General features: G+C 39.7%; 2 protein-coding genes across 3 annotated transcripts; one reads left to right on the top strand and one right to left on the bottom strand.

The window, feature by feature from the left end:
• Window positions 1–3,032: 3,032 nt before the first annotated feature.
• Window positions 3,033–8,461, top strand: gpr12 (G protein-coupled receptor 12). The gene is made up of 2 exons (XM_066646259.1): window positions 3,033–3,106; window positions 4,703–8,461. Exon 2 carries the CDS (start codon window positions 4,716–4,718, stop codon window positions 5,739–5,741), a length of 1,026 nt encoding a protein of 341 aa, XP_066502356.1. The 5' UTR covers window positions 3,033–3,106; window positions 4,703–4,715; the 3' UTR covers window positions 5,742–8,461.
• A 762-nt stretch (window positions 8,462–9,223) lies between these two features.
• wasf3b (WASP family member 3b) lies at window positions 9,224–26,020 on the bottom strand. 2 transcript variants are annotated; one of them, XM_066646249.1, is made up of 9 exons: window positions 19,659–19,775; window positions 16,436–16,593; window positions 14,845–14,979; window positions 14,172–14,325; window positions 13,190–13,307; window positions 12,349–12,530; window positions 11,852–12,109; window positions 11,115–11,428; window positions 9,224–10,984 (listed from the first exon to the last, which is right to left on the bottom strand). In XM_066646249.1, exons 2-9 carry the CDS (start codon window positions 16,566–16,568, stop codon window positions 10,827–10,829), a joined length of 1,452 nt encoding a protein of 483 aa, XP_066502346.1. In that variant the 5' UTR covers window positions 16,569–16,593; window positions 19,659–19,775; the 3' UTR covers window positions 9,224–10,826. The 2 variants fall into 2 exon arrangements, with proteins under 2 accessions (XP_066502346.1, XP_066502338.1); XM_066646241.1 differs by lacking the exon at window positions 19,659–19,775 and adding an exon at window positions 25,941–26,020 and having other exon boundaries at window positions 9,225–10,984.
• Between the last annotated feature and the right edge of the window lie 769 nt (window positions 26,021–26,789).

Here is a 26,789-nt window from a genome sequence, read left to right as displayed (position 1 = left end):
TTATAATTTTAGAGGTTTTAGGGCTTGCTATTCATGGAGGATTCATATGAATATTTATGTCAGGGACATGGGAGGGAAATGGCTGGTGTCTATGTGAGGTAAGTGCTGGGTGAAAGATCATCAAGAGAGTGTGATGGTCAGTTTAGAATCATCTCTGGAATTTCTCAGATTTTTGCATCTTATCGTGCATAAGTGCAAATGCCGCCATTAAACAAGAAGGAAACAAAATGTCTAAAATAAAATAAGTTCACACACTATTCACTAGTTCACCAACTAGAAGCAATGCAGCGTTCATTCTGCTAAACAACAGGCTGCTACACAGAGCCGCTCAGAAACAAAACTATATATATAACAGAGCCAGTACATTATGCTGTACCCACTAAATAATTGTAGACACACCATAAGTGACTCTTATACTGAAATGTATTCTAAGGAAAGCACCAGATAGGATGAAGACGCTTGCTAGAATGTGTTGAATATTTTATATATGAGTTCTTGATATCAAAAATAAATACTATACATATAAATTCATACTAGGAAGAATGACATTTTTACTAGTAAAAATGTAATTCATAAAAGCATGAATTCAAGTAATTACAAGTAAAAATAACAGCTACAATTTTTACAAAGTAATAATTTAAATCCCATAAGTAAAACCTGTATTGTTACGTGTAAAATGTAAAATTCTACTAGTTCTCATTGAATTACTGCATGTAAATTTAATTTTCATTAGTAAAAATAGATTTTTTGATATCAAGAATTGTATTTTCTTGATATAAAGAATTCAATTTACACATGTGGAAAAATTCAAAAGCTATTTTTACTAGTAATAATTAAAATCTTACTAGTAAGATTCCATTGTCACTAGTGAAAATTTAATTTCTGATATCAACAATTACATTTTTATTAGTGAATACATACATTTCTATACCAAAAATTGAATTTTCACATGTAAAAATTCTTGAAATCAAAAATTACAATTTCAAAAATCAAAAATATCTTTTCACTAGTAAACTAGTATCAAAAAACAACTTTTACTAATAAGAATATTCAATTTCCACTAGCAAAATTCAATTTATACTAGTAAGAATTGAATTTATACTAGTGAAAATTGAATTAATAGAAGCATGAATTATTTTTTTTACTGGTAAGAATTACATATTTAGTAAAAAGGCCAACTACAAATTGTATTAGTGAAAACAATTTAAACATTTTTTTTTTTTTAATCCCACAGGTAACATCTATAATATTACACGTGAAATGTATAATTTTACTAGTTCTGAACTAAATGTAAAAATGTAAAAATAGAATTTTCACTAGTAAAATTGATTTTTTATATAAAAAATTAAATATTACTAGAGAAAATCTATTTTCTGGTATCAAGAATTGAATTTTACTAGTGAAGTTTTTATTTTTTATATCAAGAATTACTGCACTAGTGACAGTTGAAACCTTACTAGCAATTTAAATTCTTACTTGTAAGAGAATTGTAAGATTCTTACTTGTAAGAGAAAAATTTTTTTTACTAGTAACAATTGAATTTTCACATGTGTAAATTGAATTCTTGATATCAAGAAAAATTATTAAAAGCTAAAATGGCTTTGCATAGTAATGTTCATCTTCACTAGTAAGAATGTAATTTTTGATATCTTTAATTACATTTGAGAGTTCTGTAATTCAATACTTACTAGTACAAATATCTCTTTTAATAGTGAAAATTCAATTTTTACTAGTGAGAACTGACTTGTATCGCTGGTGTTATTTTAGGCTAAAATGGTTTGCCATACAGCCACACTTTAGTTTCCCTACAGGACTTAGCTTGTGGTAGCATTTGTTCCATCCGCAGCAAGAAGGTAAATAGTCTGAATAAATAACTCCATATTCCCCAGCTTCTTAGTCTGATGTTTCGTTCCATTTTAAATGGTGCTTAAATTGAATTCTTTCCGTAGCTGTGTTTTTCCTCTGTATTCAGTGTGTATAAGACTTCAAATATCAAAATATACATGAAAGTGAAAAATGAAAATAAAATATTGAAAACAAATTCCAGAAGCAAAACCAAATTCTATATAAATTGAAATAAATTAGTCCTATGCTATTTTAATTTTGAATACAGTATTTTTCAAAGTGGGGCGGCACGGTGGCGCAGCAGGTAGTGTCGCAGTCACACAGCTCCAAGGGCCTGGAGGTTGTGGGTTCGATTCCCGCTCCGGGTGACTGTCTGTGAGGAGTTGGTGTGTTCTCCCCGTGTCCGCGTGGGTTTCCTCCGGGTGCTCCGGTTTCCTCCCACAGTCCAAAAACACACGTTGCAGGTGGATTGGCAACTCGAAAGTGTCCGTAGGTGTGAGTGAATGTGTCTGTGTCGCCCTGTGAAGGACTGGCGTCTCCTCCAGGGTGTATTCCCGCCTTGCGCCCAATGATTCCAGGTAGGCTCTGGACCCCCCGCGACCCTAAATTGGATAAGCGGTTACAGATAATGGATGGATTTTTCAAAGTTCAATCTCAGGACTTAAACGTTAAATTTCAGGGGTTTTTTTTTCAGTATTTTTTTTTTTTCAAATTAACAGAACTATTGTGTTATCTCCATACACTTTGAGCAGAGCACCCCTAGAGCAAGGCATCACACACTCATACCTGTGGACCCCATCACTCACACCTGTGGACAGTTTCACACGTTGACCCAGTCACCCACACCAGTGGACTATTTCACACTCTCATATGTGGACAGTTTCATGTACTCATCCAGTCTTTGTTTTTGAAGCCTAAACCCTCTTTCTGTGCATGTATCATTTATCTGCATTCACCGAGAATCGGTTGGAGGCACTGAGTCGGTTCGTTTCACTGAAGCCAACCCTGACACCAAAACGACTCGGTCATTCAAAGGAACGTTCGAAAGAATCGGTTCAGTAAAACGATTCAAACTTCCCATCAATACTGGAGATAAGGGTAGTTTTACCCCTCCTCCTCCCACCCCCATCCCCCCCATCCTCCTCCACTCTCCTGCAGGCGGCAGCGGCGGTGATACTCGTGTGAGAGAAACGGGAACGACTGCATGATGGAGAGACACCGAGCTACAGAGCGTATCTGACCGGTCACCTCTCCAACAAAGGTATAGTGCACTGGTGCTGGACAACTGGAAGAGTTGAGGATTTGGAGGAAAAGAGCAATAGATCCGTTTATAAGAGCTGGGATATTAGGGGCTGCGTTTTTCAACTAACAGCACAAATGTTCACGGATATGTGGTTTTTAAAAGATGAAAGGCTTTAAAATAATGGAGGCAGATTTTGTAGGTGCTTACACTGATGTTTGTGCATGGGTGCAGTGTAGTAGTGCTGCAGGGCTTAACATGAGGCTTTAACTTGGTTTTCAAATTGATGCTTGCTTTATACCTGCTTTGTAGGGCCTTCAGTCTTTCCATTTATACAAAGAATATATGTGATCATGGACTATATATATATATATATATATGTTATATTGTCCATCTGTCTCAAGAGAGTTAAGATGGCTCCTAGTTTTACATTTAGATATTGGTGAGTTGGCTTTCAGTGAAATATCTCAGGCAGCACCATAAGGTAAAATGCATTGTAATAGTAATAAAGGCCCTACTGTTAGTTAAACAATGGAGGAAAAATGGCCTGTTATCACTGTAAACATATTACACACGATTATTAGGATTAATATAATTATGTCAACACTGATAACAGTGGTGATAATAACAATCATAATGATATTAACCAGTGTATTGCTGATGATAAAATTGATAATTTTAAAGCATGTTCATTGTCGCCCCATTTTCCATTAAATTCTATTCTTTTTACAACTATGAGATTGTATAAGCATAAACAGGAGCATTTCTAAACCTTTTACAACATAGATAATGAATACAGCTCACAAGCCACGTTTAAAGCAACATGTTTAGATGTGTCAATATGCTCAGTACATACAATGTTAATTTGACTTTTATTTGAAATATGGTGTGAATATCGCATTAAAACCCTCACTATATATACATTTATTTGATACAGATGAATAGTTGAATCCCTGCTCTTGTAGATAACCCTCATTCTTTTGTCTACTCTTCATTATGAACTCAGGTGTGTATTAATTTTTAACCACTTTCATAATAAGCAAGTGTGAAATGTCATTAGGGATCGATAAATGGATTACAGCTCATATAAATATGCCTTCACATGACCCCAGTGTTTTTTTGTTTTTTTTATTTCAGGCTATATTCATATCCTGAATAATGTAATCATTTTGGTGAATACAGTTGCTTTATCTTGCACATTAATTTAGCAAATTTTGAAATATCTTATTTAAATTACTTGAATGTGAATTTTTAGTTAATTAATTTGATTAATCACTCAGTAAGTGTTATTTTGATATTCTATAGTAGCGTTTATTTTGTAGAATATTGCGATTACAATAAATTATAACTGGATTTTATTTATTTCACTGCACTCAGTAGAAGTAAATTACATTTTGTAAAGCCCATACTAGTTTTTCTTTATATATCAAATGTCAATGTATATATCAGCATTGACAAACCTGCACATGAAAATTATTGGAGATTAGTTACAACCCTCAGTTCTCTTATCACTTTTATTTTCTCTTCAAATGCCATGCAACTACATGAAACCATATATTGTATTTATTATTATTAAATTCATGCTGTATGCCCTGTGTGTACATGTTGTTATTTCAGGTCAGGAGGTACAATGAGTGAGGAGGTATCGATTGTCCCTGGCTGGTTGACCCCTGACCCCCTGTGGGTCAGCAGCGGTGGTGGGAGTATGGACAACATCACGGTCGGGACATTTCCTCCAGCTGCAATCCTACCCCCACAGCCTCCTCGTGAGCTGCTGGTGAACCCCTGGGATATAGTGCTGTGCACCTCTGGGACTCTGATCGCCTGTGAGAATGCTCTGGTGGTGCTGGTGATCTGGCAGAACCCTGCTCTGAGGGCTCCCATGTTCCTCCTGATTGGGAGCCTGGCTCTGGCAGACCTGTTGGCAGGTGTGGGTCTGGTGCTGCACTTTGCCTTTGCCTACCTTCTGCGCTCAGACTCAGCCCAGCTGCTGACCGTGGGGCTTGTGGTGGCCTCCTTCTCAGCCTCGGTCTTCAGCCTGCTGGCCATTACTATTGACCGCTACCTGTCTCTGTACTATGCGCTCACATACAACTCTGAGCGCACGGCTGCTTTCACCTATGCCATGCTGGTGCTGCTGTGGGGGGTCTCGCTCTGTTTAGGCCTTCTGCCCATTACAGGGGTCAACTGCCTGGGTCAGGAGGCCACCTGCAGTGTGGTGTGGCCGCTTACCAAGAACAACGTGGCCGTTCTGTCTGTGTCCTTCCTGCTGCTCTTCGGCCTCATGCTGCAGCTTTATGTGCAAATCTGTAAAATCGTCATGCGCCACGCCCATCAGATCGCCTTGCAGCACCACTTTCTGGCCGCCACGCCGCACTACGTCACCACACGCAAGGGTGTCTCCACCCTGGCCATCATCCTGGGCACTTTTGCTGCGTGCTGGATGCCCTTCACTGTCTATTCGCTTGTAGCCGACTACACCTACCCGCCGCTTTACACCTATGCCACGCTGGTGCCTGCCACCTACAACTCCGTCATCAACCCTGTCATCTACGCCTTCCGTAACCAGGAGATCCAGAAGGCACTGTGGATGATCTGCTGTGGCTGTGTACCAGCCAGTATGGCTCAACGAGCCAGGACGCCTAGTGATGTCTAACCCTAGCCCAGTGGCACCTTATGTCTTGGGAAGTTTGTGGTCATGGCCTTGGAGCTGCAGCCACATAGGGAAAAGCACCTCAAGCTACTATTTAGATGGGATTAGTTTTACATGGAGGAGTGAGGTAATGTGATTGCCACCATCTTTAAGTCCCGTCTAAACTGGTCATACCAGAACTTTATTTATTAGGGTTATATCAATCTCAGAAAGTCCACACTATTTGTTTTACCAGGAGGGCTTTTGTTGTGAAAAGTTATTTGACTGGCTGATTCATGTGAGATGAAGTGTGTGTTTAGCTTCATCAAATAACACCCGTATCCATTTTGAAAATCGTAGCCTGGATGGCGCCAGCTGAAGCACATTAACAATTATGATGCACAGCTGGGTCAATAAACAGGTATTGCCACACGATCCTGAGAAATAAAATAGGACTATTATTGATTAAAACACAGAGGGATGGTTGAGGGATGAGGTAGCTTCTTTAAAACTACATGTTTGTATACACAATGGTGGACAGGTAAAAACACTGCTGCTACTAAGAACACAGCATCGTGACCGGTGTGGCTAAGGTGGTGCAATGCTGGTCTATATAACAGGACAGATGCCCAGATGAAATTAATCCAGCTCAAATAGGACTGGTCTAAAGCCTACGCCCTGAGGGTGCATGGAGTCCTAGTGTCTTCCCCTTCTTGTAAATGTCTCTTCGAACCACTGCCACGCGACCTTTCCTTATCGCAGACCTCAGCAATCAAATGTCTGTGTCTCGTGGCAAACAGCTGTATATAATATGTAGATAATTTTTGTCCAGCATGGGGTCTTGTCTGTTTGACTTGGCCTCAGTGGCAGTGAGGGAGATAGGAGAATAAGGTAAGAAGAAGAAATAGAAAGCGAGACAGTGAGAGTGTGTGTGAGAGAGAGAAAGAGAGAGAGAGAGAGAGAGAGAGAGAGAGAGAGAGAAAGAGAAAGAGAATGAGGACTGGCGCATGGGCTCACTCCTCTTGTCTCTCTGCTGCATGTTGAACGTGTGCTGAAAACCAAGCAACCATGGAGAGCTAAAAATAACCCAGGCAGGGCAGCTCGCTTCATCTCACTGGCTCGTTTGTGTTTTTCCGCTGTAAACCCTTTACCTACGGCATGCTCTCCCTGCACAGAAAACCATGAAGAGCTAACAATAACAATAACCCTCACCAAGAAGGAGAGCCACTCTACGAACACCACACCCTCTGATGCCTTTATTGAGAATAGATTTATAACCTAATCAGTTACATCTGCATCCTCATGCATAAATGTAGGGCTGAAACGACCTGGGGTCTGATTGTGAAGTGCGCTGTAATTTAAATCCACCTCTGCACACAGATGATGGGGCAAAAAGCTAAACAGCTGGCATACGGTGTGCAAATTTGTTAAGTTATTCAGTCACATGAGGACAGATCTGAATGTACAATGTGTTTTTGTTTTTCATGTTACGCAGTGACTTTACTGCCGAACGATCATGAATCAGTGACCATACAGTATACAAATGGGTGCATTCAATTATAGGAACAGAATTGGTGTCAGTTTAATTGGTGAAATTTGCATATGATTCCAAACATGGGGAGAAAGATATTAACAGGCAAATGACCAAATTATAAAAATGGCCGAAACCAACATCAATACAGAAATATACTCTGAAATTAGTCTTCCTTTGAAACTCATCAGGTGCTGAGGAAGATAATGTTCTGCTTTTTACAATATGGCAACCTTGTGGTTAGCTGCTTTTATGTACGATGTGTATGGAGCTAGTTTGGTGGAAACATGGATGTACTCCAGAGCTATTGTTGCTGGTTTGTTTTAATTAAATATGCGCTGTTAAACTAAAGAATGGAGCACACAGTGTAAAACAAGATAAATCTAACAGAAATAATTCAGCAACACAACCGTCTTTAAGTTGTGTTATTTTTGCCATCTTTTTCAATTTTGCAGTCATTCTGTTTCAGAGAAAAGCAGAAAAAAATTAGATTTGGCAATTTCTTTAAGTCCTATTCTACGATGCCAAGTACCCACAATCCATTTAAGCATTCACCGTAGACTCCATCAGTGAGCAATAACTTCTTCCTGAGTGTTTCACCAAATTATAGCAATACTCTAGCAGCAATAACAGCCTCACCCAGCAAAGCGACCACCTTGAAAATCAGAGTTAGCTGTGACCATTTTCACCTACAATATTCTTTTGAATCTTCAGAAATGTCCTAAAATATCAAAGCAGCTTAAACTAGAACAAGGGCTTTGAGGGCTACTTCATTTGAAAAATGTGAACTGGACAGGTTGACTCTCTGAAGCCTTGGAATTGCAACTACGAATCCACTGCCTCATGTTCGTGTCCATGAAAATGAATTGAAAAGTGGGTCCGTGCTCAGCCTAGGTGTTTTAGGCTCCGGTATCAATGAATACCTTCAATGTGATGTACTCAGCAGTGTGCATTCGCTGTTGTGAACCTTTGACACTTTCATGTAACCTGTGTTGTGTGTACTGGTATTGTTGCGCGTGAGTTGCATGGTTATGTGGGCGTGCATGCATTTGTGTGCGTGTGTGTGTGTGTGTGTGCGTATGTACGTGTGTGATTAGTCTGTGAGGTGCACAGGCACACTCCTGAAGGGACATAGCGGTAGTCAGGTGGGAAGCGTCTCCTTTGCTTCCCATAAACCTGCATGGGGTTAAAAGGCTAGCAGTCTTCCCTCTGCCTTCAGGTATGACATACCCATGTGACCTTTGAACTGAGTGACCTCTTCTAATGAGCTGCAAATGAGCTAAACAATGGTAGTGATATTATGGTGACGATGTGATGGAGCCTCAGTGGTGACATCCTTTCTTATATTATAATGAGGGGCCACAGCTTTACAATGTGTGAAAGCAGAATCCTAAGGAGTGTTCATAACTTACTAAGGCATTGGGACTGACACCTCACTAAAGCGCCACGACTTAACTCTCTTAATGGTCTCATTTCCATGCCTTACCCATTCTTTAGAGTCTCTTTTCAGTGTCTTAGTAAGTTGTGGCCATATTTTAATAACAAAAGGATGTCACCAGCATCAGTGCTGATTGGTCAGGTCTCTGTGTGAAAACAGAGCAAATAAAAAGGGAGCTAACTCTTTGAGCTAATGAAGAAGAATTTATTTTGTTATATTAATTGAAAGTTTCTATTTTTTGTTCCTTGGCCTCGTTTTCACCTGAATTTTGTGAGATTGCCGTCTTGCATTTTGATGCGCTGTACAGCCTCTTCTGAATGTATTATTAAAAGGATTAATAATTACTTGTTAATTTGCTAAGGTGTCCTATCGATTGAGCTGATCCTGTAAATAAGGCATGCAACAACAGGGGAGGATATGTGACATCATAGTCATGGTGCTCCTTGCTAACAATTGAGCTTGGGCAGTGACCCAGCTCACCCGATATAACCTCTCGTCCTTGCCTCCTTTTCTCCGTGAGTGCTGATCTGTGTCTGACTTGAGTTGTGTGGGGGAGATCAATGTACAGCAGTCCATACATGAACGAAGGAAGTAAGGCAAGGAGACGAGTGTTTCTGAAGAGTCAGGATGAGGATGGTCAGATCCTGTCCTATATTAAATCTTTAGTGTTTGATGAGAGCTATATTACCTGTGATGTTAATAATATAAAACTTGAGTATATGTCACATTATGGCATCACATCAAGCAAGTTCTCACTGCCTAACAGGCAGAGGATGTTTTGGTAAGTGGACATTTGCAAACTGTATCTTTGATTTCAGCAGGACTGTAACCAATTGTAGAGGACTGTGCGCTGTAATACACTAATTGCTAACTGCAGATTGACTTGCGATGTCACAAACTGATTGCGCAGATTGACCTGTGATGTCACAATTAATTGCATAGTCACTTGTGATGTCACAATGGATTGTGTAATGACTGAATAATGACTTGTGATCACAAGCCAAAATTTTTTTTGTGATATACAGTTGCTGAATGGACTACTGTTGAAATTGCATTGACCTAGACCTCCTGAATGACCCGAGGAATGGGACGGGTGCAATAGTTACAGCATCTTGTTTAGATGTATGCGTAGTCTTAACTGTGAAATGCACTTTATTTTTGATGAGAAATGGCACAAAGTTACTTATCTGCAAAATACTATTTAAAAAACGATAATCAACATGCACTAATCAACTGAGACATTGTAAGATGTTTGTGTGAACGTGTTGTATATTTTTCCAAGGTGTTAGTGGTTCTCTTTTTATTGCTTTGGTTAGTATAATGAATTAAGAGATCTTGTTAATTTTTGTATTAAAAGAATGTGCTGTGCATTAAAAATAACTCTCTGCATCTGCTTGTTTATTCACTCGCGTGTGTGGCTCGGCTCACTACCTCCGCTCCACTGTTGCCATGGAGATCTGCATCCCAGTTGTACTGTTTCCATAGAGACACAAGTCCTGCAAGTCTCTTCTCTCTTCTTTCCATGACGAGGGTCCGGTCAGTCAGGAACAGATGCAACGTGATTCATTTTAGTCTGTTTGTATTTTTTTTTTTTATTGTCATGAGACCAGAGTTCACACGTTCATCACCATGCCAACCCTCTTCCAATCGTTCCACACAGTTACCTCCGCTTCCAAAGTTACTGATTGAGAAGAGGAGAGTGAGCTTTACCAATGAGACTGCAATCAGTCACCTCAGTGTGCTTGTGTGAGCTGTATATAATAAATGACCTCCAGCCTGTACTTCTCCATGCATAGCTATTTCTCATGCAGTCCCCAGCCTCACCGAACTGGTCCCAGTGTGGATCATCAGACCATATCATCATGACCATACTCTTATTCACTAATCACTACATCCATATTACTATTCACAACAATTTTGTTAAAAATCATTAGAAAAGAACAAAAAAACTTTACATCAAGGAAAAGTTGCTATTAATCTAAGCTCTAATTAAACTTATGGGCAGGCATCATAATGTGGGATGTATTCACACGTGTAAGCACTTGTTATATCTAGGTGCTGTAGATACTGTATTGTTAATGCAAATGGAAGAGAGGCTGTGTGCGTGTCTGTATGAGAACTATGTTTTTGCCCATGTGTTCTAGTCAGACCAGTCATTGTCCTCTATCTCAGAGTCATCTTCAGAGTCGCTGTACTCCACAGCGATGCGGCGGGACAGAATGGTGGCCACATCATTGCCTACGGGCTCTCGCTTTGCTTGCTGCTCCTGCTGCTCCTGTACCTTCTTCAGCTGAATGCCTGCACAAGAATAAACAAACGTGCCTTATTTTTAACAGTACTTATATTTTCTTACTCAACCAAAATTTTATGGACTGTTTCCTTAAAGAACATCTTTAATATAGCTTGGCTTTATGGACACGTATCTTACCCATACGTATAGCAGCCAGCAGGTCGCTGCGAGCATCGTTAGTGGGCTGGGCCTCATTGGGCACGGATGGCCGTTTGGGAGTGATGGACTGGGTGGTGCTGGGAGGAGGAGGTGGGGGTCCTGGTGGAGGAGGAGCAGCCACAGGTCCAGAGGAAGGAGCAGCAGGTGAGATGTAGTTTGTGCCTGCACCCATTTGTCCTGTATGACCTGGAGGTGGCATTTGGCCCATGGGAGGCATGGCAAAGGCTGTCTGGGCTGATGGGATGAGAGGAGCTGCTGGTGGAGGTGGTGGTGCAGAGTTCATGTAATTCATACTGTGGAAACAGATGAAACATATCAGTGCCAATTAAATTGCAAAGTTTTTTAACAAGATCATTTGAAACAGAATGTTTTTTTATTGTCAACAAATAAGCATATTTTTGAAAAGACCATTGTGATAGGTATTTCACTGTAGTCACTACTGCTATTTTCACCACAGGGTGGCAGCACAGACATTACTGTCCATAGATTTCTGGGTGCTGACCCCTGGGATTAGTTTGGAATTACAATTTTGCATATTTTAACGACGATTAAAACAGGTACAACCTTATATTTTTTAAAAATCTGCATAAAATAAGCGGCTTATATTGATTTTGTGCATAACAAAATATTTTCTATATATAGCCACATATTTCTAATGTTTAAATCAGATGTTTATAGTAGCCATGCAGTACAAGCTTAAAACAGTAAGGAGTAACCTGTAGTCCACAGGTGGGAGAGGCATGGAGCCATTCATTGTCTCTGTGGGTGGAGGAGGAGGCGGGGCCTGATGTGGGCGACCCAATGTGCCGGAGCGATAGGTCATAGACCCCGCCCTGTAATCCTGCTCCATGCCCATCTGAGCATGAGCCGAGAGCGCCGCCATACTGGGGGGAGGGCCCGAATATGTGTGGGCGTGGCCAGCATGGTTGGGCATGGTCAGATATCCATGGTCCAGGTGGTCTTGACCATGGGCCCTACAAATGATACAAAAGGCAGTGAGAATATTAAAGTTCCATTATTATGCAACCTGCACTGTAAAATATACAGACAAGTATTTAACATTTCTGAAGCCAGAGCTTGGATGGGAGTAGTGCTGCAATTCACCACCTGCTGACAATTTAACACCATAAGCTGATATAATGGTATGATTATGCAAAATAATATAACACATTAGATAATACATAATGTGCTATATTATTGTTTTTTCTCTGACCTGTTCTCTGGTGACATAGAGCTTTCAGATGACACTCCTCTGTGCAGGGAGTGGGTGTGTCGGTGGTCAGGCCTCAGCTCTTTATCAAATGCCATCATGTTCCACTCCTGCCTGCGGTTTCGGGCTTTCCGCACTTTCTTTACCTCTCTCTGCAGAGTGCCATCCACACAGCGCCTCTGCTCCTGAGCCAGTTCAAATAAGAGGTGTTAATATTCGTGCCAACAACGTTAATGCTTTATTAACAGTGTTTTTAACACGTCATTAATAATACCACTGTTTTTAAATGCCATTAACACAACACATATGTTCACATGTGAAACCACCCAAAATTTCAGACTGAAGTCAATCACTTATGTGCTATTCCTATAACTCCCCACTGTTGTCCTCTCATTCTTTTTTTTTAAACTGTTGGAAAATGATGTTATTCATTCATTCATTCATTCATTCATTGTCTATAACCGCTTATCCAGTTCAGTGTTGCGAAGAGTCCAGAACCTGGGCGCAAGGTGGGAACACACTCTGGAGGGGGCACAAATCCTTTATAGTGCAATCACACATTCACACACACTCAAACCTATGGACACTTTTGAGTCGCCAATCGACCTATCAACACGTGTTTTAGTAATGTTATTGCATAACTGAAAGTTAAAAACACATTCTTTTAAAGTGTATTTCAAAGCTCAAATATCTGTAAAGGGTTTTAAAGTAAGTTATGTTGAATGTTAGAAATGCATTATTAAATAATGGTGTGTGGCTTATATAATACATCAGTATTTGAAAGGAACATTCACCAGTAAAGTGAAATGAGAGGATAGAAGTGACAGAAAGACATGTGCCAAACCTTCTGCCTTCGTTTTTCTTTCCTTTTGTCCTCAGTGTCCTGCAGCATCTTCTCCTTCCACAAGTCGAAGAAGTAGGAGGGATCTGTGTAAAACTTCAGCCCTTCTTTATTGTCATCCCTGTAGTTGAGAGAAAAATATCAGTAGCCAGTCATTATGTAGTGCACCTGATCTCATTTGCATCTGTACTTCTCCACATTTCATTGTTTTTGTACATGATTGTTCAGAGTTTAACTTAGTTTAACCTATCAGACCTTAATCTGTCTCTAAATGACTGAATTTATAGCCACACATACACATTGTAATAAACATGACATGTTTATTTTCCTCTAAATGTCCTGAGAGAGATTCTTTATTTACATGTATTCACAAACACGTTTGTCCTCTGCAATGTCACCACCACAGTCTCCATTAAATATGCATCAAATATTTATGAATATTCAGAGCATTGAGAGTCAACCTGCATATGCACTACATTTGCCATGCTTACATATTCATTGCTGCACTATATTCTTTCTGATGTTGAGTTCCATCGTCCATACTCTCTCAGGCTTTGCTATTTCTCAGGAGCAGGATGAAAGCATTTCTCAGGATCCAGATGTAAGTGTAAGAATCTGAAAGTGGCTCCTTTAGAGTGGCATTCAAGTGTGTAAGTATCTAAGAGTATGATTACTTAAGAATTAGCTGAATTAACTGCACGCAGGGAGGGGACGAAGGCTTTGAAGGACAAGAGACGTGTCTCCTCACTGGGAACAAATATTCTAAAGGAAAATGTTTTCTAGGACTAAGGGTGTAACAATTTTAATAGCGTATAGAAAACTAGAAAAAAACAAACTGGACTGAACACATAATGTAAAATGTACAATAACAACCGCACAGACAATGTTTAATTTTATCCATATATTCATCAGTCTTAATGCATCAACAGAATGAGACCACCATATGACCACCACTGAGTGGATGTTAGGAAGATGTAAGACACACCTGTAAGGTGAGAGGATGTTGAGGGGAGGGGGTTTGTCGCTTATGTTGTACATTTCTTTCACAGGGTTAGGAACACTGCTCTTGGACACCACCTGCTGGTCCTGAATTGTAGAGCTCTTAAAGGCCTTCCTCATGTTAATGTCCTGAAGAGAGACTGCACACACACAAACACAGAGAAGTAGTGAGAGACAGATAAACTTTAATAGAAAGATAGAACGAGCAAGAGCAAAGGCAGAATAAGAAACAGGGAGTTTAGAATATATACATAAGTAAACACAAATATTCGTTGAAAGAAAAATAGAGAACTAGAAAGGGCAAAAATATACAGTAAAAAAAACAGTAGGAAATGTCCACGAATGACCAAAAAGGTGCTGTAATTTATTTGCATGGCTGCTACGTTCTTCTAAGGACATATTAACATTAGAAAACATACAAAACATGGGGTGTGCAAACTTTTGCACAGGACTGCATGGTGTAGTAGTCGAATAAATATGCTGCTAATTCTTAAAAGTAAGAAGAGAAGAGAGAGAAGGGAATAAATTTAGTCTATGCATTTTTCCCTCTGGTGTCCAGCACCACTGGCCTAACACTGTGTAACTGTAGCCGTAATATTGAGCTGGACGTGTAATATATTGAGTGATGAGCCGCAGCTTTAGCTTCCCAGAAGGCTCACCCTCCTCCACTGTTGAGTCCAGCTGAGTGACCTTGACGGCCAGGCGGTCAATTCGATCCTGCAAGGAACTCGCACGCAGATAAAACAAGTTTGCCTCGTTAAAAAGTTCACCGAATATATCCTCTGCATGCTTACCTACAGCACAGAAACACAAGGGGAAGATTCATGTTACATACATTTAAATCTCATATACATACATGTATTTCTTGAGCTGTCATTATCAGTACTTTAACAACATTGACCAACAGCATGGTTCTTGACAAAGACAGCATTGTTGTCCTGTTTAAGTACAGTGCAGTGTGTATAACATGATATGAACATGATAGCATTCGCACATTCATCTTCGGAAACTGCTTCATCCTGATTTTACTAATAGTGTTTTGTAAAACATCGAACCACTAATTGTTTTTGGTGTTTCAACTTATCAAAGCAAACTAAAAACTAAATACTCAATCTATAAACTAAATGAAAAGATAAACCAAAATACATTTTATAAATTGAGGAAACACGTCATGATATTGTGGTCCTTGCCATAATGTCCACAGACATGTCAGACACTGCCCAGCCCCTGTTCCAGATGTATATTTACACTGCTAGTGTGTATTAAAAGAACATGCGTGTATTTAGAGAAATTAATGACAGAACCAACAATGGAAGCAGAATAAAACAATGTGCAGCAGAACAGTCTTGGGAAAACATTTACAGGAAGGAAGAATGGCCTGACTCTCTACAGGCCATGACCTGTGAGACCTCACACAGACACACACACACACAAAGATATAGACATACACACAAAGCACACTGTGGCTTAAATGCCAATACTACAAATACTACAATACTCTAACACACACACACACACACACACACACACACACACACACACACACACACACACACACACACACACACACACACACACACACACACACACACACACAGAGCTCTGTGTGCCCCCTCCAACCCCAGCCTTTGTGCTCAGTCATTTATATTTAACCCACACAGCTGCTGCTGAAAGTCCCTCTCCTCTCCTCTCCACGCCCTCTACAGGCATCTACAGCACACACTAAAAAAATCACTTAAATATAGAGATGATGCAAAGCAGATGGTTTAGTTGTAAGGTATAACATGATAAGTTAAATAAACAAACACACTATAGGAAGGCCTTAACCATTAATTTTTAGAATATGAGAGTTGAATTATTTTGTTTGTGATACATATATTTCTAATTACGTTGCACATTAAGGAATGTATTACATCAAATACATATTCACTGTCTGTATTAACAGAATGGGGGGCCTCCTCTAAATTCCTTTCATCAGTGTCAAGAAACGACAATACAATACATCAAAGCACATATCTTTAAATAGCGCCTTCATTTCTGATTCATCTGTGGTCACACAGTGTAAAGAGCAGCTGATGAGTTCAATTTTTTTCATTCAAGCACCCAAAACATCTGTGATTGGTTAGTAGTCTAATTTGAATAATGAAAAAAATCCACAATATTAGTACTGGTGATTAGTACGGGTTAATCACAGGAATAACCTATATATGACATATATATACACCCATATGTGTGTGTGTGTGTACTCACTGAGGCTGCTGAGCTGGCGGACGATGGCTGAGAGTGTGTTGTTCATCACACACTCTAACTCACTTCCAATGCCCTCCGGCAGTGCCCCCCGGCACAGATGCCGGGGCTCGATGTTCCTCTTCACCAGAGGCATGGTTCTCCCTCACACACGCACACACCTGGAGGTAAAAAAAACCAAAAAAAAAACCACACAGGTCATATAAAAGACACAGGATGTCACTGACAGATCACAACCTTTAAGAGAAAAACTACAAAACATTCTTAACATTATATGTACTATATTAATTAAAGTAAAATATGTGGCTATTTTTCCACCGGTAAACGTTCATACAGTACAAAAAGCAGTTGATGATTTCAAACTTTAAAACCACAAATATCTGTATTTTCACTGGGCTGATATTATCAGAGTGGGCGTTACAGTGCCGCAGCAGGTCTGTGAGTTTGGTGTGTTCTCCCCCTGCCCTGTGGGTTTCCTCCGGGTGCTCCGGTTTCCTTCTAGAGTCCAGAATAAAAAAAAAAAAAAGAAAAACATATGTTGGCAGGTGGTGGATTGGAGACTCAAAAGTGTCTATAGGTGTGAGTGTGAGTGAATGTGTGTGTGAGTGTGTCGCCTTGTGAAGGACTGGCGCCCCCTCCAGGGTGTGTTCCCTTCATGCGCTCAGTGATTCCAGGTAGACCCTGAACTGGATAAGCAGTTACAGACAATGAATGAATGATATTATCGGATACATTTGGATTGGACAGAGGTGAGCAAAAAAGAATGACAGTAGCAAATCTGCACACACACTGTATAATGTTACTAAAATGTAACATGCATTAGTTTTTAAAGATAAAATGTTATATCTAGTTAAGGCTATTAATTGGAAATTAATCGAAATCGACATTCAGAACTTCTAATCGACATAATCTTGTCTATGTCATTTATACCCATTATTTTTATTCTGTTATGTCCCCACTGTGTGTTCATGTACTGTCCCTTTAAACCAAGCTACGAAGCTGTAGTCACGTGATTCTGCCCCCTATCTGCCACATGGAAGCAACCTAAACGCAGAGACAGATCGAGCGACTCGAGCAGCGACTCAAGCAGCTCGTACCAAAGAAAAACACAGTGTCTGTGAGTTGGACGTGTTGTGTTGTGACTTTAATTTAGACGACACTGAACACAAAGTCAAATGTAAACACTATGTTACAGTTTCAACGACCAAAGCACAATCCCACACCAAATATAAACAGTGCTCAGAAAACATGAGAGGAACAAGCTCCCAGCAACATAAGAAAAAATATCCCAGCTTTAACACTGAATCATATTTATTAGTACAAGCCTCGTCACTTAACTATGAGTCAAAAATACAAAAAAAAAAAAAATTAATTAATGGGAATCATGGTAAAATGTACAATTAATTGTGATATTGATTTGCCCCCAGCACTATGTCTAGTTATAAAAATGTACTAAATATTGTTTTTGCTTGACAGATAATACACAGAAAAAAGGCATCAAAAAGGCAAATAATAAAAAGGTACAATAATACAGCTGAGAACATTAAAGAGAATATGGACAGGCCACGATGGAAGTGGAGATAAATTAAGACCTTAGACTGTAAAGTTGAAAGCTAAGAAGAAAAAAAAAAATAAAGATACATTTTAAAATTGAAGAAGCTGAAGCAGACCCGAGAGTTCATGCAGTTTTATAGAGAATGAGATCAGACAGATTAAAAGGTGTGAGGTAGTAGAGAGCTTTGTATGTGAGCAGAAGAATTTTGAAATGATGTACTTTACAGGAAACTGGTGAAGATTTTGCAGAATGGGTGTGGTGTGATGATGTGAGTGAGAAAACAAGCTTAGAGACAAGAAGTCTGGACCACCTTAAGTCTGTGAAGGAAAGATGAGCTGATGCTGACAGGGTTGCAATAGTCCAGTCAGCCAAAGATAAAAGTGTGAGTGAGAGATTCAGCAGCAGATTGAGAAAAGCATGGTCAGATATTGTGCAAGCTAAAATAGAGCAGACAAAGGAGAGCGTGGGTTCAAGGAAAAGGCTAAAGTTCAGATTTTGAACTGAGGGAGGAAGACACAGCTAGAGCCTAGAACAGAGGAGTAAAAGAACCAGCTTTATTGAGGGTTGAATTTGGAGCCTATAGGGATAAGCTCAGTCATCGCTGCTTAACAAAAGAACATTTTGTTTCATCCAGCACATGTTTCTAAATGACTTTTTGTCTTTCTGATGTTGGATGGATGTTTGATTTGTGGGTGTCATGTGTATAGCAATGGAAATCCAGTTTGAAATAATAATAATATAATTGATAATGAACTAGCGAGATCCCAGGACAGAGGCTTGAGGAATCTTTGTGTGATAATCTTTATGTGATAATACAGAGGAGACATATTTTCTCAGAGAGAGATGAACTGCTTTTTATCAGTTAGGTACAAGGTGAACCTGTCAAATAACTTTAACTAGGACAGAAAAAAAACAGACAGACACACACACACACACTCAATGCCAAGTGTCAACCACTAGTCAAGGCTGTTCAAAATGCCACTGGCTCACAGAGCTTTCGAATCCAACACCAGGGACAACACTGGAATTTGAGCTACTTAATAATTTCCAGCCCAAAGAAAAAAGGTAGTTCTGGGTGAAATTAATTAATTCATTCATACATTATCTATAGTTGCTTATCCAGTTCAGGGTCGCAGTAGGTCCAGAGTCTACCTGGAATAATTGGGTGCAAGGCGGGAACATATGGAGAGAGATTAGTCTCAAAATACTTTACAAATGCGTAAATGTTAATCCACAAATAAAACACAAATCACGAATATGTTTAACTGTTCACAAATGAACACATCACACTCCGTGTCTCACAGTCTGCAGTTTGTACAAATATAGTCACATTCATAAATACATGTTTTTGGTTTTCATAGATATATCACAATTTTATGCGAAAATAAATACATTTGTTTAAATTTACATTGCAAATATTTGTAAAGGCGAAGTCTCGAATTTAAATTTTTTTGTAAACTGTAGAATCTGCGTTAGTGAATCAAGTCACTCATGTGTTTTCCGTGACGTGCATTTGTTCATTTCCTCTCGCAGGTTTTTGGATTTTGAGACTTTCCTTTCGCGTTTCACCCGCTCCAAATACAAATGCAGCCTGATCCACAAATGTGACCAGCAGGCGAACAACCTACAACTAGGTGGCACTGTTGTTTTACCCAGTGTCTCAGGACTGACCTGTTGCTCTCAGGGCCGCAGCTAAACAACCCCCTGTAGGCGGGACTACGACTCCATTGGCTGACGCAGTAACTGATAGACAGCTAACTCTGGTTGCTGATTGGCTAAATACAAGTGATGACCAATGAGAAGCGCATATTATGTTTCGTAGCCGTGGGGTATCCGGCTTGTTCGGCTGCTGGACACATTTGTGGATCAGGCTGCATTTGTATTTGGAGCGGGTGAAACGCGAAAAGAAAGTCTCGCAATCCAAAAACCCGCGAGAGGAAATAAACTAATGCAAGTCACAGAAAACACATGTGTGACTTGATTCACAAACGCAGATTCTACACTTTACAAATAAATTTTAAATTCGAAACTTTGACTTTACAAATATTTGCAATGTAAATTTAAACAAATGTATTTATTTTAAGATAAAATTGTGATATTTGTATAAACTGCAGACTGTGAAACACAGATTGGGATGTGTTCATTTGTTAATAGTGAAACATATTTGTGACTTGTGTTTAATTTGTGTATTAACACTTACGCATTTGTAAAGTATTTTGAGAGTAATCTCTCTCCATAGGAATACACACTGGAGGGGGCACCAGTCCTTCACAGGGAAACACACACACTCACTCACACTTTTTGTCACCAATCCACCCACCAACGTGTGTTTTTGGACTGTGGGAGGAAACTGGAGCACCCAGAGGAAACCCACACGGACACAGGGAGAACCCACCAACTCCTCACAGACAGTGACCTGGAGCGGGACTCAAACTTCAACCTCAAGGTCCCTAGAGCTGTGTGACTGCGACACTACCTGCTGCACCACCATGCCGCCCCTGAGTGAAATTCAGAAGGTTTTAATATCAACATCTATACATAAACATTGAAATATACTTTAATTTTTGATAAATAAACTGTTTTTCATATTTAAACATTTACATGCACACCCCATTTTTCAGTGTTGTGCTTAATGTGTCCTCAATTTCAACTGTAGTCTAGCCAAGATTTTTCATTTCCACACATCAGTATCCAGTTTATTGGGTTTTACGAGCTACAGCTTAACAAACCTCACAGCTGTTCCCCACTCCTTTCACAATCACACATCAATCACAGGAGAGTGGCCTTTTAACCCTGAGAGCTCTGTCACACTTCAAAACAACTGCCCCCACAAATCCATCACCCAAACACACACATCTGGTGACAGGGACATGTTCAGCAATTTGTAAACACACCAGTCCTGCACAGCTTTGGCAAGGAGACAGGAACACACTCACATCGCTGGGATTACGGGGCATTACGAAAAGAAGATACAGCCAAACTAATCCCAGTCATCCTTATGGCTGTCCAGTTCTAGGGAATTCACACGATGTGCATATATTAGCAAAACACACATGAAATAACATTGCAAATCACACTCTTTCAGCTTCTCTCTGATTACAGTTCTATAGGAACCGATTCAATGATTTATGAAATCACAAATTAAAAAAAAAAATTGAACATAAACATTTGGCTTAATTAAAAAATCTATTAATTAGACGTTAATATTTTATGAGGTAAAAATAAATGTATCAGACACAGAGAGTATAACACACCAAGATCAAACAATTAAACCAACATTAAACCAAACCTGTTGTTCTAATTCTAATTCAAATTTTAATTCTAATGTTCTGTAGGTGATGTATTTTTAACCAGTGAGTCTGTAGCTGCGGTGCTAGTGGTCAGGGTGTAACTGGATGAGATGAGGAATGTTGTGGGTTGTGAAATATTGACCCCTGTGGAGGGAATGGCCAGCTGAGAGGCCATGTGGCACGTGATCGGCTGTGGGAGGTTGAGACAGGATGATGAGGGAGAGAAGCCGAGAGGGGGATGAAGGCAAGGCATCTCAGTGACCATCTTATCTGCCCCTCTTCCTGCTTCCTGTTATGCTCTTCCACACCCAGCTCCCAGCATCCTCTTCCTCTCCGTGTCACATCTCCCACTTCCTGTCCTCCCCAAGGGCCAGAACAATACATTGAAATCACACCCCAAACACCCCAGTGCACCCCCACCCACACACCCATACAAACCCACCTACATTCACAGCAAAACACATTTAGCTAATACACATCCGAACATACTGCAGTCTTATTTACAAACAAACCTGATCTCTCAAAAAGAATACACAACTGGGGACAACTTTTGGACTGATCAAGTTTGTCGATTGTAATATATTCTACACACGTAAATATATACGTCCCACTGAAGACTTTAAAGCCATTCTAATATCAAAGACATCCATTGGTTAACAACAGGCATGTGGTCAATTGGACAATGGTGACAAGCTCATCTACATCTCACACACCCACGCCCCACCCCCATCAACTTCACATTTATGAGGCTTTGGAATGGTTGAGAAAATAAACATATTATTGGTCAGTATTCAGTTTATCACACACTGCAGGGACATAATCAAAAAATGTTTTAGAGAGGAAAACCCATCATAAGTTTAACATCAGTTTAACAAGGTAAAAAAAAACCTGACAGGCTGCAGAATATAAGAAAGACAATAACCAATGACAAAAAAAACCACCACAATATGCCCCAACCTTGAATCTTGGCCCAATGCCAATGTGAGCGGCCAGCCGGCAACCTTCTCTGTTTGTGTACATCTGTCAGTGTAATATGGTAAGGTGAGTCCAGCACAGCAGTGAATGCTGAACAAGGGCCACAGTCTATCGGCCTTAAATCTACTCAGAGCCTCAGACCTTAACACCACATTCTGAGCAAACAGTGGTCCATTGAGCAGCAACACTAACATCAGAAAGCCACTTTAAAAGGCCCTTCAAAATCACAAAGAATTGTTTCCATGGAGAAGGACCATTTACTGTAAAAAGAAATGATGAGTTTGCATGGTTTTATAACAGCGGTTTTCACAAACCTTCGTTTTCAAGGTTTTTAAACCTTGTATTTCCACAATAGCAATTTTAAACTTCAGAGAAGAAAGCTGTGCTTTATGTTTCAAAATTAAACTCTTGGTTCAAAAAACAAGAACAGAACACTTGTCAAAAATTAAATGACACGTTTCCCATTCATTTTAATGTGAGCCAATCTTCTATTAGGCCCGTCCAACTTTGCAACAGTAATTATGAAAGAAAGCATTTGTGGGCAGAGCCAGAAAAGGTTAATCAGGTCTCACACATACATTTGTGTTGTTAGTGTGTAATGAAGTATGAATCTGTGCGAGCGCTGGAAAGAGTTCATTAAGAGCCTTGTTTCTCCACAGTGACTACAGTGTGTACAGTAGCGTGGTCACAGCCGCTCTTATTTTACAGCTCACTGAAATTACCAGAGCACTGGAGCGTGTGCAAGTGAGAGAGCGGGAGAGAGATAGAGAGAGAGATAGACAGAGATAGAGAGAGAGAATGAGATGTCAGCTTCTGTTCTTAAGACTTTGATTAAGGTTGTGTGAGCGTGACACAGAGAGAGGGGAGAGGAGACAGAAAAAGAGAGAAGGAAAAGGGAAAAAGAAAAGAGAGTGAAAGGAAGGAACAGAAGAGAGAGGGGGGGACTAAGAAGAAGAGATTGAGAGAGAATTAAAGAAAGAGTAAAGCACCAGTGATATATTGGCCTCTATGTGCTTAAGAGTTTGATTGAGAGAGACAATATGATGACCAACATCGCATTTCACTCAGAGGTGCGTGTGTGTGTGTGTTTGAGTGTACCATCACAATAAATCAAAGTGAATATCTCAATGGACAATATTATTATTGATCTGTTTAATCAGATTAACAACTAAAAGTAACTAAAGTATGATGGGCAACAGCCGCCTAATGTAACTGGACTGTGCTGACAGTCCCTGGATGGAGAAAGAAGTTATAGTGCAGCTCTAGAAGTAATTCATTACTTAAGTAACTTTTTTTTCAGGTGGTACTTTTCTAGCTTTATTTAAGTTGCTTTTAGAAAACAAACTTTAAAGAACACTAGGTAGCATTTTTACCTTAAAATGACAGCTTCAAAATCATTGTAACGCTTCACAGTGCTGTAATACTCAAGAATAAGTTCTTTTTTTTGTGGTAAAAAAATGCTATATGTGTTTCATGAGGTTGCTGAAGCGTTAACCTGGGTGTATTTGATCACTATGTGACATGTTTTACATAGAACAGGACTGCTTGGGTTTTTATCATGTGTGTTGTGGAAGAGAATTGGACCATAACTTTTATGTCTTATGCGTTTTGGCAGGACAAGAGAGTAGCGGTGAGGTGGCCTGTGTCATGTGTGTGTGCGAGTGTGTCCCAAAGTAGGCCACTGAAGAGAAGTGGAGTGTGTTTTAGAGCAGTATGTGTTTGGGCAGGATGGGACGGTGATGGCGAGTTGGCTTGTGTTGTGTGTGCGGGACAGAGGGGTTTGTGGGGGATGGGTGAGCGTCAGGGACCTCAGGGAAACCACTCTGAAAGGTTGCCGGGACAATAGTGGCCCGTTCACACGGCAACAGAGGAGCATTCCCTCCCCCAACCTCCTCAACCCCTCCCTTCCTCACTCCCTTGCTCTGTATGTTCTCTTCAAAATAAAAGAAAGGAGCTCCTGCCTCCTCCTCCTCTTCCTCTCTGAGCCTTGAGTCCATCTCTTTCACTGCTTTGGACTCACACAACCTGCCAAAATGGTTCACCATCACAAGCGCACAAACATGATATGAATGCAAAATGGCAAGTCTGGGAAACTGCAACCTTTAGGGTGTTAACACCAACAGTAACTTAATCACATCTATCCTGTGTGTTTGTGTGTGTGGCAGTAGGCCATGCTCATTCTGCATCATCTCCCACAGCAGCTCCATTAAGGAGCAAAGAGAAAAAAGAGAAAGAGAGTGGGAATAAGAGAGAGAGGAATGTATGAAAGCTGCTATTACCTATTCATAAGTCAAGTACTCATAAAATCCCATCAATATTGCAACACAGATAACTCTGAGCATGATGCAGCCTTTCCACACTGTCTCTCCAACCTCATTTCTTCCCTAAAGAAATCAAAGGTAACATATTTGTGCATAAAATTCAACTACTAATGTTTATGCTTTAAGAACGATCTAAGTTTTCATGAGTCCTTTAAAAAAGGAATTTTACCAGCTTTCCCAAATTTCTGTATAACTTCTGTCTTTATGAAGGAATGTAGAGGTATTTGAAAAGTGCCATTATTAAGAAACTTACAAACCACAATTTTCCCCACAGTGGTAAAGGGAATCAGGAGTCATGATGTCTACAACACAAATAATGACTCTTAAGTTACAGCCCAAAACAACCAGTGAACCTACAACATGAACATGAATCCAGAGTTTTTGTGTAAAATAAAGTTAGGTCTAGAAAGATTCTAGGGGTGTTTACTGTGGTGGTGATAGGATCCAGATGACCAAAGTGTTTTATGTCTCTAAATGCTTCCTTATGTTATAAGAGGAAATGCTTATAAATATACTGCAAACACCTGAGTCAGGTCTTTAAAAGTGAAAATACAGTTAATATGGGAATAACCATAAAGTTATGAAAGGTTCTCTGTAGAGTGAGTTGCAAAAACTCAAATGAAACTCATGGCACTTTACATTAAGTTAAAAAGCTGCAATTTTTATTTTAACTTTTTTCAGGAGGTTTTACCTAACAATTTTAAGACACACACACACACACACACACGTCAGTTATATCCAGTCCCTAAAGAAAACCTTTTCTTGGCAGGCCCATACCATCAACATTACATAAGAAATTGGTGAAAGATTTGCTGAACCACTGACAATTTTGGACAGAAAATGGCTAAATTGGTGGATTCTTTAAGCATTGGGGAAAAATCTGAATTGCCTCTTTGCTTCAATTCAACAAAATATGGTGAAATTCCCCTTAAAGGACAGGAAAACGAGGTGTGGAAAAAGCATGCATGGTATATAACGTATTGTAATTATACACAGGATGAAAAACAGGCCAAATTCGATATCACTTTGCTGTCAGCTCACATCAATGTTAAAGTCGACCATGCTCTCTGTGTATGACCCAGATTTCTGCTTTAGTTCTGAACCAAAATTACTAAGAAGCTTCGACATGTAGGGAACTTTTCCTTACAGCATTTTCAGCTATGAAGTAAAGACTGGGGACATTTTAAACATTCTGTTTTCACTCTTCGCACTCATTACTCAGATATCCAGAAATATACACAAATGCCACACGCTGTGCCATCCCAGGCATTTAAACAGCCATGGAAGTGCAATTACCTCACAGTCATACCAAGCTTCTAAATGTATATTTTAGATTAATAAATTAATAAATGTATTTTATAGCTTACCAAGCTGGTTTTCACTCTCAAAATTCACTTCGACCACATGTCCACAGACAAACCTCTCGGGTCCGCGCTGCCATCCTGTGTGTCCCGCTTCAATCCCTACCACTCCAAACAATCCATTCGGGGGTAGGGCTTAACGTCGACCTCCGCCAATCAAAAACGAGAAAGCCGGATTTATCGCGTGACGTCTTTTGGGCTCCTCCAATCAGATGCAAGATCGAAACGATTGACGTGAAAGAGAGGGCGCTGTTGGAAGGCGGGTATTAGCTCATCGGTTTCACTGTATTTATGGAACCCTTCCGCCCCATGGAAACATGGGCATTTTAAATAACTAGATAAAACCACTTAAGTCGGTTCATTGTTATATAAACCGGTTTAAAATGTAGCTGAAACTGTGTGCAAACATTAAGTCCAATATCTCCTCTATAAGTCCTGCACACCCCATATACAAAATCATATTGTGATTTCAGAACATCAAAGCTTATTAAGGGCTTCTAAACCACTACACTGTGCATTGCCAGATTGTCCAGGCCCTAAATCAAGAAGATAAAATTAATTATCTTTCCCAAAACAAGGAATAACTGAACATAAAGGAGTAAGTAAATTCCCTACCTAACTACCACCATCCACATTGTTCATGAACAAATGGAATAGATTTAGCAGCCCTTTTCTTGCACATCCCAAGATGTCCCAAAGAGAGTATAAAATAATTAATTATTTCTAACTCAATACAGAACTCATATAACTCCATTAGGTTTTACAATGAAAAGTAATGAATATTTGATCATTCAAACTTTTTCATAGCCTGTTTCTGGACACATTCAGTCTTAGGCTAAAAGGAGGTAAATCCCA

This window comes from Hoplias malabaricus, chromosome 1, assembly GCF_029633855.1.
Source record: "Hoplias malabaricus isolate fHopMal1 chromosome 1, fHopMal1.hap1, whole genome shotgun sequence".
NCBI lineage: Eukaryota > Metazoa > Chordata > Actinopteri > Characiformes > Erythrinidae > Hoplias > Hoplias malabaricus.
The sequence above is the reverse complement of the archived record's forward strand: the minus strand, read 5'-3'. Positions and strand labels throughout refer to the sequence as shown.